The 13268-nt window shown below is 41.4% G+C and overlaps 1 protein-coding gene across 1 annotated transcript; it reads left to right on the top strand.

Annotated features, from left to right (window-relative positions):
- The first annotated feature begins 390 nt into the window (after positions 1 to 390).
- On the top strand, positions 391 to 11318 carry LOC311130580 (hippocampus abundant transcript 1 protein). Its single transcript, XM_084163350.1, has 12 exons — positions 391 to 653; positions 1360 to 1455; positions 1582 to 1644; positions 1740 to 1867; positions 1973 to 2087; positions 2352 to 2570; positions 6173 to 6286; positions 6648 to 6719; positions 8816 to 8928; positions 9031 to 9128; positions 9409 to 9575; positions 9923 to 11318. The coding sequence occupies exons 1-12, from the start codon at positions 573 to 575 to the stop codon at positions 10127 to 10129; spliced, it is 1473 nt and encodes a 490-aa protein (XP_084019476.1). The 5' UTR covers positions 391 to 572; the 3' UTR covers positions 10130 to 11318.
- Positions 11319 to 13268: the final 1950 nt, after the last annotated feature.

Here is a 13268-nt window from a genome sequence, read left to right as displayed (position 1 = left end):
TGCCAAAACTATAGTTTGTTAATTTGTGGAGTGGTTGAAAAACGAGTTTTAATGACTCCAACCTAAGTGTATGTAAACTTCCGACTTCAACTGTATAAGATGTAGTACAGGATGCCTTCAGGGCCTTTCAGGAAGATCCTGTGACACCTATGGGGCCTTGGTGCGTGGACGGTTCTAGAGTGAGGGGGAATATTGTAGCGCATAATACATGAGAGTAAAGTAGAAATGTAATGCAGACATGGTCTGCAGATTTTTCTACTATTCTCTAATGAAATGTATACAGAGATGTAGTAACTGTTAAAAGCAGAAGCCATACCAGTACGCGTCCTAGCAGGTACACGGATATCAGAAAAAAGAAAGAAGTCGTATGATGTGATGTCATTACGTTTTAACCATGTTTTTGCAAAGATGGCGGTGGTTGAGTGAATTGGACGAAACAGCCCTTTTAGTTTGAAAATTAGATTTATTCTAAGGTATTTCAGTTTATTTTCCAACAATCTGATTTGAATAGTTTTTTTTCTTAAATTCCTTAACAAATAGATTCTTATTAAACGAAGAACTAGAATGGTAATATGACACAGAGCAAAAAGAAGAAACGGGCGAATCGCAGTCTCCTGCTGGCGAAAAAAATTATAATCAAGGATGGAGGAACGGTGAGTTTCCACCAAAATGACAGTATTTGCCATCGTATTTCTTGAGATTAACTAGCAGCATGTGGTATGTCTGTCTACAATATGTCACATTTAGTGAGCTAGCTAGCTAGCTCGTTCTGCTTGCTAGCGTCCTGGGGAAGTTCCGATGCCTCTTCACATTCCTCTCAAAAACAACATAGCTAGCTAACGCTAGCTAGCTGGCTATCACCATATGTGTGGCACTAGCTAGCTAAGTTGGCTAACATATCAGTATCTTTGACAGTAATTTAGCTAGATGCCATCTGAGATGGACAAGTATTAGCTAGCTAGTGAAGTAACTTTAAATATTATTGTTAAAAAGGTGGCTAGGCTAATAGAGTTCCATAACTATAGGCAAGCTTTCTAGCTAGTCGTTTGTTTAGTTGGGTAACGTTACACTTACTCAGCAATATGGTAACTAGCTATGTTCCTACTTACAGAAATCAACAACAACTAAAGTCAAATTTTCGAAGACTGCAACACCACTACTGGCTCTTCCAGTGTGGACATGTAGTAGAGTCAATAGTGTCAGATATGAATTATGTGTAAGCAGGAAGATGCCCCACTGTGTATTATGGTGTCCTATTGCTGAATTTACCTTTAATATATCTTATTTGAAAGTAAGACAGTTGAGTATTACTTGTTTCTTGTTGACATACTTGCATAGTTATTCTACTCTGTTCACCAGGCACAAGGTTTCGGAGCTCCCAGCGTGTACCATGCTGTAATTGTCATATTTTTAGAATTTTTTGCCTGGGGCCTGCTTACAGCACCCACTTTGGTGGTAGGTTGTCTTGTTTATTACCTATTTTTTCATACAGTATGATTTGTTGGCTGCTGATGAAACTATGTTGAAGACCTTCTCCAATTAACAGTCCAATTAACCACTATCTGTCCCCTTCCTATCCAGGTCCTACATGAGACGTTCCCGAAGCATACGTTTCTAATGAATGGCTTGATCCAGGGGGTAAAGGTATGGTGTTTGAACATGTGCTATTATTTTGAACAGCACACCTAGTTACCTTTCAATTCTGTTACCATTTTTGGGTGTGTCCTATTGTATTACAGGGCCTGCTGTCTTTTCTGAGTGCTCCGCTGATTGGTGCCCTTTCTGATGTGTGGGGTCGGAAGTCTTTTCTCCTGCTCACCGTTTTCTTCACCTGCGCTCCCATTCCACTGATGAAGATAAGCCCCTGGTACGATGGCTCCCAACCTGAGATAGTTCATAGTTACTGAGATCACCATTCAAAGCTGAATCAAGTGTATTATTAACTGAGTGCCATATCCTGCCTCGGTTTCAGGTGGTACTTTGCAGTTATCTCAGTGTCCGGTGTGTTCGCTGTTACATTCTCCGTGGTCTTTGCCTATGTGGCTGACATCACGCAGGAGCATGAGCGCAGCATGGCCTATGGACTGGTGTGTATTAAACATTACCTACACAGTTTCTTCTAATCTTGTTTACCACAGCACCATTTTTTATTCAGTTATTTGTGGTTCAGTGCTAAAATAGTACATAATTCAAAACCTATTTGCAGATTTGTCCCACTTAACAAAGGATAAATATATAATAAATACATAAAATTATGCGCAAAAAAACAAAAAGTGAAACTACAATTTAATTCAAAGAGTGGTAGTAGCAAAGCTTGGCCGTAGCAAACCTCCTCTACTCTTGTCCGTTAGGTGTCGGCCACCTTTGCTGCTAGCCTGGTGACGAGCCCGGCCATTGGAGCCTACTTGGGCCGTGTGTATGGGGACGGCCTGGTGGTGGTGCTGGCCTCGGCCATCGCTATGCTGGACATCTGCTTCATCCTGGTGGCCGTGCCCGAGTCTCTGCCTGAGAAGATGAGGCCAGCGTCCTGGGGGGCTCCCATCTCCTGGGAACAAGCCGATCCCTTTGCTGTGAGTACCAGGTCCACATCTAAAGGCTGTCAGTTTGTGTTATTATTTTGTGTACCAATTTATTAGTGTGCTTTCAGACCTCTAAATTATATGGATAAGGCAGATGAGATGCAGTTACCTTCTCTTGAGAGTGTAGGGTTAGCTTAGTGTAGGCTAAGCTTTATGCAAATGACATTAGAATTCAAGAAGTGAAGGGTTAGTCTACCAATATACAAATATATTGCCTTGTTAGGGAAACATTCTCAAACCTCTTGAAAATGTGTGCTTCAATTTGGCACTATGATCAGTGGTAGCAGCTAGAATTGTGATGGTTTGGTGGGTCTCAAAGAGACCGAGGCGGAATATGTACATTTAATTTCTGTTGCATCATAGTCCTCCTGATGGGGATCATTTGGAAATCAAAAAGGATATGGGGGTAATGTGTGTGTGTGTGTTTTCAAATGCTGGAAGGGACAATGATATCAACGTAATTGGTGGCAGGGGTGGAGGCAGGTATTGTTTATGTTAAAAAGAGGGCTTAGCAATAGAATGTGGTGAGAATGGCTGTGCTGCAAGACCTCGCCCCCCTGACTGACGCCCATGGTTTCCCTTTGGGAAGCATTATAGCATCTGTGTGTTGACACTTTCAACTAGCTACTCATGTTACAAATGGTCCTCTTCAGTCTTACCATTTCCCTACAATAGCTCTATCACTTAGGCTACTGTTTTCATTAGATTTCATAAAAGAACAAGACCAACTGAGATGTCGTATTCATTTTGGAAGAGAAACTGACAAGTTCTAATGTGGTTAGTTGTAAATGTAACGATTCATGTATTTGGACCAACTTGTTTGGTACAGGCCATGTTAGTGTACCTCGGCTTTAATTTATGAGCAATGTTTTCATAATTCCTCTATAGTAGGCTTTCAGCGAGTGGTGGTGGCTCTAATTGCGCATTGAAACCAACAGTTGCTCCTGTAAGTCGCTCTGGATAAGAGCGTCTGCTAAATGACTAAAATGTAAATGTAAACAGTGCCCAAAACAGGTTAACAGTGCAAGAATAGTACACAAAAATAATATTAGAAAAATACTATGGGATTTACCCAGCATAAGGAACAAACATTCATGAAGCATTTAGAGCAGGTTGTGGTTTTCGTCAGGCAAATCGGAACTTCCCCTAAGGTGGGTTGTTTGAAGGGGCCATGGTGGTTTTTGTAAAAGGGGGAGGGAGTTCAACAGGGCATTACACAGAGGCCAAACAGGGGAACTATTAACATTTCATAATCCTCTAAAATGCTTAAGGGCTGTGCAACTGAACAGTTAAAGCTACATGACACAATGTACAGCAGCTACTCATCGCACAACGAAACAGGTCTTCCTCAGGCAATGTTGAGGGGGAAGGCTGACGTGTCGCTGAAATACATGATATAGCAATGATGATGGCAGAGTATACAATTATCTGTAAGGTCCCTCAGTCGAGCAGTGAATTTCAAATACAGATTCAACCACAAAGACCAGGGGGTGTTTCAAATGCCTCGCAAAGAAGGGCACCTATTGGTAGATGGGTAAAAATAAAAAAGCAGACATTGAATATCCCTTTGAGCATGGTGAAGTTATTAGTTAAACTTTGGATGGTGTATCAATACACACAGTCACTTCAAAGATACAGGCGTCCTTCTAACTCAGTTGCTGGAGAGGAACGAAACCGCTCAGCGATTTCACCATGAGACCAATGGTGACTTTACAACAGTTACAGAGTTTAATGGCTGTAATAGGAGAACTGAGGATGGATCAACAACATTGTAGTTCCTAGACAATACTAAGGTAATTGACAGTGAAAAGCCTGTACAGAATAAAAAATATTCCAAAACATGCATCCTGTTTGCAACAATGCACTGAAGTAATACTGGAAAAAATGTGGCAAAGCAATTTACTTTTTGTCCTGAATAGAAAGTGTTATGTTTGGGGGAAAATACAACACATTACTGAGTACTACTCTCCATATTTGCAAGCATAGTGGTGGCTGCATCATGTTCTAGGTATGCTTGTAAACGTTAAGGACTGGGGAGTTTTTCAGGATAAAAAATAAATGGAATGGAGCTAAGCACAGGCAAAATCCTAGAGGAAAACCTGGTTCAGTCTGCTTTCCACCAGACACTGGGAGATGAATTCACCTTTCAGAAGCACAATAACCTAAAACACAAGGCCAAATCTACACTGGAGTTGCTTACCAAGAAGACAGTGAATGTCCCTGAGTGGCCGAGTTACAGTTTTGACTTAAATCTGCTTGAAAATCTATGGCAAGACCTTAAAATGGTTGTCTAGCAATGATTAACAACCAATTTGACAGAGTCTGATGAATTTTGAAAATAATAATGGGCAAATGTTGCACAATCCAGGTGTGGAAAGCTCTTCGAGACTTACCCAGAAAGACTCAGCTGTAATCGCTGCCAAAGGTACTTCAACAAAGTATTGACTCAGGGGTGTAAATACTTATGTAAATAAGATATTTCTGTATTTCATTTTCAATACATTTGCTACAAATTCGAAAATGTTTTTACTTTGTCATTGTGGGGTATTGCATCAATTTAATCCATTTTGAATTCAGTCTGTAACACAACAAAATGTGGAATAAGTCAAAGGGTATGAATACTTTCTGAATGTCATAGAGACAAATGCGAAGATAATATCAAGATTGTGTTAATAAATGTAAGTGTGTTATGATGATCGATCCAGGGAAATAAGCATGGTAGCACATGGCCAGCATCTTCACACATGATTGACCTACAAAAATTAGGCTAAAGGAATATTTATTGAGTCAGAGTGAAATCTCTATCTTTTTTGCTCTTAACACAATCATCACGAGTGACACTGTACAACGCTGAAGGCCCTAGTCACTGATATTGTAGCATAACAATACAGTATGGGGTGTTTGTAGGTCAGGGGTTCCCATTGTTTAATTTGAGAGACCTAGGAATTTTTTTGTTATGAAGCTAATTTCCTGCAATTCTACATAGTTTAACAAGACTCATGAGGTAGGCTATTTAATTATGATGATAATAATGGATAAGGAAAATATTATTTTATTATGATAATTTATATGAACCCTCAATTTAGTTATACGTATTCTTATTTTTTTTCGGAAAGTGATTAGATCAGTTGATAGCGACAGTCACATTGTATAAGATTCCTTCCAAAGCTCCTTAGAAGGTCGTAGCTCAGCTTATGAATGTCATTTTACTGCTTGTTTCTATCCTAAAGTATCACAAATGTATGTGTCGTTTTAGATCGGTATAAACAATGGCGGATTGTACAAATATATTTCCCCCCCATATCAAGGTAGGTCCCGTGCACCCCCACGAAACGTTGGTGCCCCATATGGGGGTGTGCCCCCTAGGTTGGGAACCCCTGTTGTAGGTAGTTATGTGTTGGTGTAATTTTAGGTCTCCTGACTCTCCTAAGCAGACAACAGCTGTTTGTAGCTCTACTTCTCTAGTTTCGCTCTCTTGGGTTGTGACCCTGTTCTCATAATAGGCCTCCTTTCTGCCATGAGGAGTAGCTGGGTGTTCTAGCACAACATATTGTTATCACCTACCGTCCTAACCCCTTTCTTTCTGTCTCCAGTCTCTAAGGAAAGTGGGCCAGGATTCCACTGTGCTGCTCATCTGTATAACAGTGTTCCTGTCCTATCTCCCCGAGGCTGGCCAGTACTCCAGCTTCTTCCTCTACTTACGACAGGTCTGTCTGCTATGTATACTGTCAAATATATGGTCCAAATAAACAGACGCGTGTGCGATGCGTGTCAGATCTCAGCCCCCCATCCCCCTACCCTTTTGGTTGTTATTGCCATTATCATTATTACTGAGGTCAAGTCCCCTTCATAGTCAGAATATAATTTGGTAGACTTGTCGAGGGGGGTTTGACTATGTAGATCATTCAAAGTATACAACCAAGTTATCACATTTTGCTTGGACCCCGGCTCTTTGCTGCTCATAACTAGGCCTGTATATAGCTAAATCATTGCCTTTCCTTGATGATAGGCATACTTACTTTGGTCTCGCTGGCAGTACAATCACATTTTCGCTCTCCCTTTTTTCAGATTATGGGATTTTCGCCTGAAAGTGTTGCAGCTTTCATAGCTGTTCTAGGACTGCTTTCAATCGTTGCACAGGTTAGTTGTCATTACATTAATATTATATATATATACAAATATATTTTTTTCCATAGTTTTGATGTGTTCACTATTATTCTACAATGTAGAAAATAGTAAAAATAAAGAAAAACCCTTGACACACCTACTCATTCAAGGGTTTTTCTTTATTTTTACCATTTTCTACATTGTAGAATAATAGTGAACACATCAAAACTATGAAATAACACATATGGAATCATGTAGTAACCAAAAAAGTGTTAAACAAATCAAAGTATACACTACCGTTCAAAGGTTTGGGGTCATTTAGAAATGTCCTTGTTTTCGAAAGAAAAGCAATTTTAAGAAACAAATAACTTTATTCTGAAACTCATCAGTCTATTCTTGTTCTGAGAAATAAAGGCTATTCCATGCGAGAAATTGCCAAGAAACTGAAGATCTCTTACAACGCTGTGTACTACTCCCTTCACAGAACAGCGCAAACTGGCTCTAACCAGAATAGAAAGTAGAGTGTCTAGTTGGAGAAACAGACGCCTCACAAGTCCTCAACTGGCAGCTTCATTAAATAGTACCCGCAAAACACCAGTCTCAACGTCAACAGTGAAGAGGCGACTCCGGGATGCTGACCTAGGCAGAGTTGCAAAGAAAAAGTCCAGTGTCTGTGTTCTTTTGCCCATCTTAATCTTTTCTTTTTATTGGCCAGTCTGAGATATGGGTTTTTCTTTGCAACTCTGCCTAGGTTACTACATGATTCCATATGTGTTATTTCATAGTTTTGATGTCTTCACTATTATTCTACAATGTAGAACATAGTAAAAATAAAGAAAAACCCTTGAATTAGTTGGTGTGTCCAAACTGTTGACTGGTACTGTATATAATATACACAAAAGTATGTGGACACCCCTTCAAATTAGTGGATTCGGCTATTTCAGCCACACCCGTTGCTGACAGGTGTATAGAATCGAGCACACAGCCATGCAATCTCCATAGACGAACATTGGCAGTAGAAGGGCCTTACTGAAGAGCTCAGTGACTTTCAAAGTGGCACCGTCATAGGATGCCACCTTTTCAACAAGTCAGTTCGTCAAAATTCTGCCATGCTAGAACTGCCCAGTCAACTGTGCTGTTATTGTGAAGTGGAAATGTCTTGGAGCAACAACGGCTCAGCCGTGAAGTGGTAGGCCATACAAGCTCACAGAACAGGACCACTGAGTGCTGAAGCACGTAGCGTGTAAACATCGTCTTTCCCCGATTGCAACACTCACTACAGAGTTCCAAACTGCCTCTGGAAGCAACGTCAGCACAATAACTGTTCTTCGGGAGCTTCATGAAATGCAGTGGAAACGCGTTATCTGGAGTGATGAATCACGCTTCACCATCTGGCAGTCCGACAGACGAATCTGGGTTTGGCGGATGTCAGGAGAACGCTACCTGCCCCAATGCATAGTGACAACTGTAAACTTTGGTGGAGGAGGAATAATGGTCTGGGGCTGTTTTTCATGGTTCAGGCTTGGCCCCTTAGTTCCAGTGAAGGGAAATCTTAACGCTACAGCATACAATGACATTCTAGACGATTCTGTGCTTCCAACTTTGTGGCAACAGTTTGTGGAAGGCCCTTTCCTGTTTCAGCATGACAATGCCCCCATGCACAAAGCGAGGTCCATACAGAAATGGTTTGTCGAGATCGGTGTGGAAGAACTTGACTGGCCTGCACAGTGCCCTGACCTCAACCCCATCGAACACCTTTGGGATGAATTGTAACACGGACTGCGAGCCAGGCCTAATTGCCCAACATCAGTGCCCGACCCCTTGTGGCTGAATGGAAGCAAGTCCCCACAGCAACGTTTCAACATCTAGTGGAAAGCCTTCCCAGAAGAGAGGAGGCTGTTATAGCATATTAATGACCATGATTTTGGAATGAGATGTTAGACGAGCAGGTGTCCACATACATTTGGTCATGTAGTGTATATCTATACACACACAGTATACTGTATATAGTTATTCAATTCTCTGCCATGTTATGACAACCTTTGGTTTGGGCATATAATAACAACATTCATTATGAACATTCCAATAAAGTGTTTCTAATTATATACATTTTTTGTTCCTTTTGTCAGACTGTAGTATTGAGTTTACTAATGCGTTCCATCGGGAATAAGAACACTATCTTGCTCGGCCTTGGGTTCCAGATACTGCAGCTTGCCTGGTATGGGTTTGGCTCCGAGCCATGGTAAGCTTTTTCAAGGCGACGCAAATCATGAACACATCTGATGATTCAGTTCCGTGATAGATACTCTTTAAAGTGACTCTGTTTTCTCTCATCTCTCTACAGGATGATGTGGGCAGCAGGTGCTGTAGCAGCCATGTCAAGCATCACTTTCCCAGCAATTAGTGCGTTGGTTTCCCGCACCGCTGAGCCAGACCAACAAGGTTTGTACTTAGTTATAACTTTATTTTGCACGTTCTTTGATTCGTCTTTTGGCCGGGTCATAAATGCAAATGAGAAATTGTTCGTTTAAAGGGGTAGTTAATCAAAATGACATATCTTTTTTCCTTATCTTGAAACCAGTTAATGCTTAGCCATAGACTGCTTTCAAGGTAAGGAAATAAATATGTGCTTTTGCTGAACTATCCCTTTAACTGAACTTGTGAATTAAAGGTTGAATAAAATCCAATTAATACGAAATACATTTCTGCGGTCATCCCACAGGGGTGGGCCAGGGGATGGTGACAGGGATCCGGGGTCTGTGTAATGGCCTGGGGCCAGCGCTCTACGGCTTCATCTTCTACATTTTCCACGTGGAGCTGGATGCGCCCCCAGACGGCAGCCAGGACACTCCGGTCCACACTCAACCCCACCTTCAGCACATCCCACAGGTTAGCCCCCAACACCAACCTTTTCTTCTCCGCCTTACAGTTTTGATATTCAGCCTGAACCCGACAGGGCTTGAATTTGGGTGGAGTTCAACAGCCATTATACCTCCTCAAAAGTGACCAAGCAGTTCAACAAGGTTCTATCCCTATGTCTTAAAAGTTGCTATCATTATTTAGGCACTATGCAAACTTAAGAGGTTTGTGGCCACTATTTAATGTTAACTAGTTACCAAGTATTTACATGACTGTTTTTGAATATGCTTTGTACAAGTGTAACCCTAAATTGTTAAACATTTTCCTAATTTAGTAAAATGTTCTTGTACCTTTTTATTCCCGCCTCCTCTCCTAAGACGTCCATCATTCCTGGCCCACCCTTTCTCTTCGGAGCATGCTCAGTGCTGCTAGCACTCTTGGTGGCCCTCTTCATACCAGAGCACCCCCACCTGGGCCCCCGGCCCGGCAGCTGGAAGAAGCACAGCTCGCCCCACGGGCACCCCCACAGCCCGCAGCCGCCCAGGGAGGCCAAAGAGCCCCTACTGCAGGACACAAACGTGTAACACAGACCTGGCTACTCGGACCTGACTCCCCCCTCTTCAAAACCACACAGAGAGCTCATGTATAGGTATAGTAAACAATCGAAAAGCTATATTAAGAGTTACCACTATATATGTATACATAGGAATATGTTTTTTAAAGAAAGTTCTATCCAAAGGCACTATTTGCAATGGCTTATATTTATTAATTTTTGTTTTTCCTTGAACGTTTACTTTCTGTTTTTCTTCAACCGTTGTTTTGATGATATTGGACAGGGGCATAGCTCACTCAGGGACATACCTGTTCGGCTGTTTCTGAACACAGTGTGTTCCACAATCAGAAGAGGGAGTCTCTAAACAATAAAACAACCTAGAAAGAAAAAGGAGCATCAGACACTTGGTTAGTCCTCTAGAATTGGGCCTTCAGCTTTACGGAACTGTGTGTGAGAAAATGACACTGCGGTGCTGAATCGGAAATCCAGTTGAAATTTCCCCAGATCTCTGCATAAAAAGCCTTAATCCACAAACTAACCACGGAATGTGAAGATGCAATGGACTTGGAATGGTACAGCTGAATTTTTAAAGCACCTTTGTTTTGACGCTTATATCAAACTGCTGCCTATATGAATTCCTACTACCACTTCTTCAGACTGACTGGTGCCTCAATTGGGGTGTGATACTTTTTGGCGGGACCACAAGGAGATATTGTATCACCCCCTGCTTACTCTTTGACATCACAGAATGTGACTGTTTGGCTTGATATTTTGTATTTTATTCTCATTTGTTCATGTACACGGCCAAGTCCCTGACATGTATGGATCGTACAGTTACAGAAAATGATCTTATAAGGGTTTGCCTTTAAAAATATCTAATTCACACGAAGGACGTCCGATGTCAGCCAACACGTTGCATAGTTACGGAATCCATAGTTCCATCTCGTGGCCTTCTAAAAACCTTTTCACTTGTATAAAATATGTTTTCGTTTTAAGTTGCTTATTGACCAAATACCAAAAGTACATATTGAATCGTGAAAGTGTGCTCTAGCTATTTATGAGTTCTGTAAAACAGCAATTTCTTAATACTGTATGCAGTTTTCTTTTCCATGTATTGTCATTGTTTTGCTGCCTTTTATTTTCAATATTACATTTGTTGACTGACCTTGTAAATATACAACCATGCATTTCAATAAAGTAGAATATTTTGATGTACGGTGGATTTATGCCTGGGAAACCTGTGCTGTTTTAGGTGAAGGGAACATTGAGCTAAATCCAAACATGATGCCAGTACGATGAATGTTGTAGTGTACAATAACCCTAAAATGCATTGCTAGGGTACACTTATTAATAATTGTATGTTTTACTGTGTTGGGCAGCAGGCTGTAATTGACAACAGGTGAGCGACATCGCAGGCAGTTATTTCACCATGAAAAAGTTCAAAGTCAAGCTATTTGTAGTTTCTTAAAATGGTTCTGTAAGCTTGATTTGGCAATGCAACCATTTGAGGAGATACACAAGATGCAACTTCTGTTAAGACGACAAACCAACAGATTTAATTAGTTGATCAGAGACCTGACCACTGACATTTTCTGAAAACAAAACGAATATACAGAGAATATATATATTATACATTTACATACATTGATTCATTTCATACACCCATACAGTGGGGAGAACAAGTATTTGATACACTGCCGATTTTGCAGGTTTTCCTACTTACAAAGCATGTAGAGGTCTGTAATTTTTATCATAGGTACACTTCAACTGTGAGAGACGGAATCTAAAACGAAAATCACATTGTATGATTTTTAAGTAATTAATTTGCATTTTATTGCATGACATAAGTATTTGATACATCAGAAAAGCAGAACTTAATATTTGGTACAGAAACCTTTGTTTGCAATTACAGAGATCATACGTTTCCTGTAGGTCTTGACCAGGTTTGCACACACGGCAGCAGGGATTTTGGCCCACTCCTCCATACAGACCTTCTCCAGATCCTTCAGGTTTCGGGGCTGTCGCTGGGCAATACGGACTTTCAGCTCCCTCCAAAGATTTTCTATTGGGTTCAGGTCTGGAGACTGGCTAGGCCACTCCAGGACCTTGAGATGCTTCTTACGGAGCCACTCCTTAGTTGCCCTGGCCGTGTGTTTCGGGTCGTTGTCATGCTGGAAGACCCAGCCACGACCCATCTTCAATGCTCTTACTGAGGGAAGGAGGTTGTTGGCCAAGATCTCACGATACATGGCCCTATCCATCCTCCCCTCAATACGGTGCAGTCGTCCTGTCCCCTTTACAGAAAAGCATCCCCAAAGAATGATGTTTCCACAACCATGCTTCACAGTTGGGATGGTGTTCTTGGGGTTGTACTCATCCTTCTTCTTCCTCCAAACACGGCGAGTTGAGTTTAGACCAAAAACCTATATTTTTGTCTCATCGGACCACATGACCTTCTCCCATTCCTCCTCTGGATCATCCAGATGGTCATTGGCAAACTTCAGACGGGCCTGGACATAAACTGGCTTGAGCAGGGGGACCTTGCATGCACTGCAGGATTTTAATCCATGACGGCGTAGTGTGTTACTAATGGTTTTCTTTGAGACTGTGGTCCCAGCTCTCTTCAGGTCATTGACCAGGTCCTGCCATGTAGTTCTGGGCTGATTCCTCACCTTTCTCATGATCATTGATGCCCCACGAGGTGAGATCTTGCATGGAGCCCCAGACAGAGGGTGATTGACCGTCATCTTGAACTTCTTCCATTTTCTAATAATTGTGCCAACAGTTGTTGCCTTCTCACCAAGCTGCTTGCCTATTGTCCTGTAGCCCATCCCAGCCTTGTGCAGGTCTACAATTTTATCCCTGATGTCCTTACACAGCTCTCTGGTCTTGGCCATTGTGGAGAGGTTGGAGTCTGTTTGATTGAGTGTGTGGACAGGTGTCTTTTATATAGGTAACGAGTTCAAACAGGTGCAGTTAATACAGGTAATGAGTGGAGAACAGGAGGGCTTCTCAAAGAAAAACTAACAGGTCTGTGAGAACCGGAATTCCTACTGGTTGGTAGGTGATCAAATACTTATGTCATGCAATGAAATGCAAATTAATTACTTAAAAATCATACAATGTGATTTTCTGGATTTTTGTTTTAGATTCCGTCTCTCACAGTTGAA

The sequence above is a fragment of the Coregonus lavaretus genome (assembly GCF_964263955.1).
Source record: "Coregonus lavaretus genome assembly, chromosome: 6".
Taxonomy (NCBI): domain Eukaryota; kingdom Metazoa; phylum Chordata; class Actinopteri; order Salmoniformes; family Salmonidae; genus Coregonus; species Coregonus lavaretus.
This window is presented reverse-complemented; position numbering and strand designations above follow the sequence as displayed.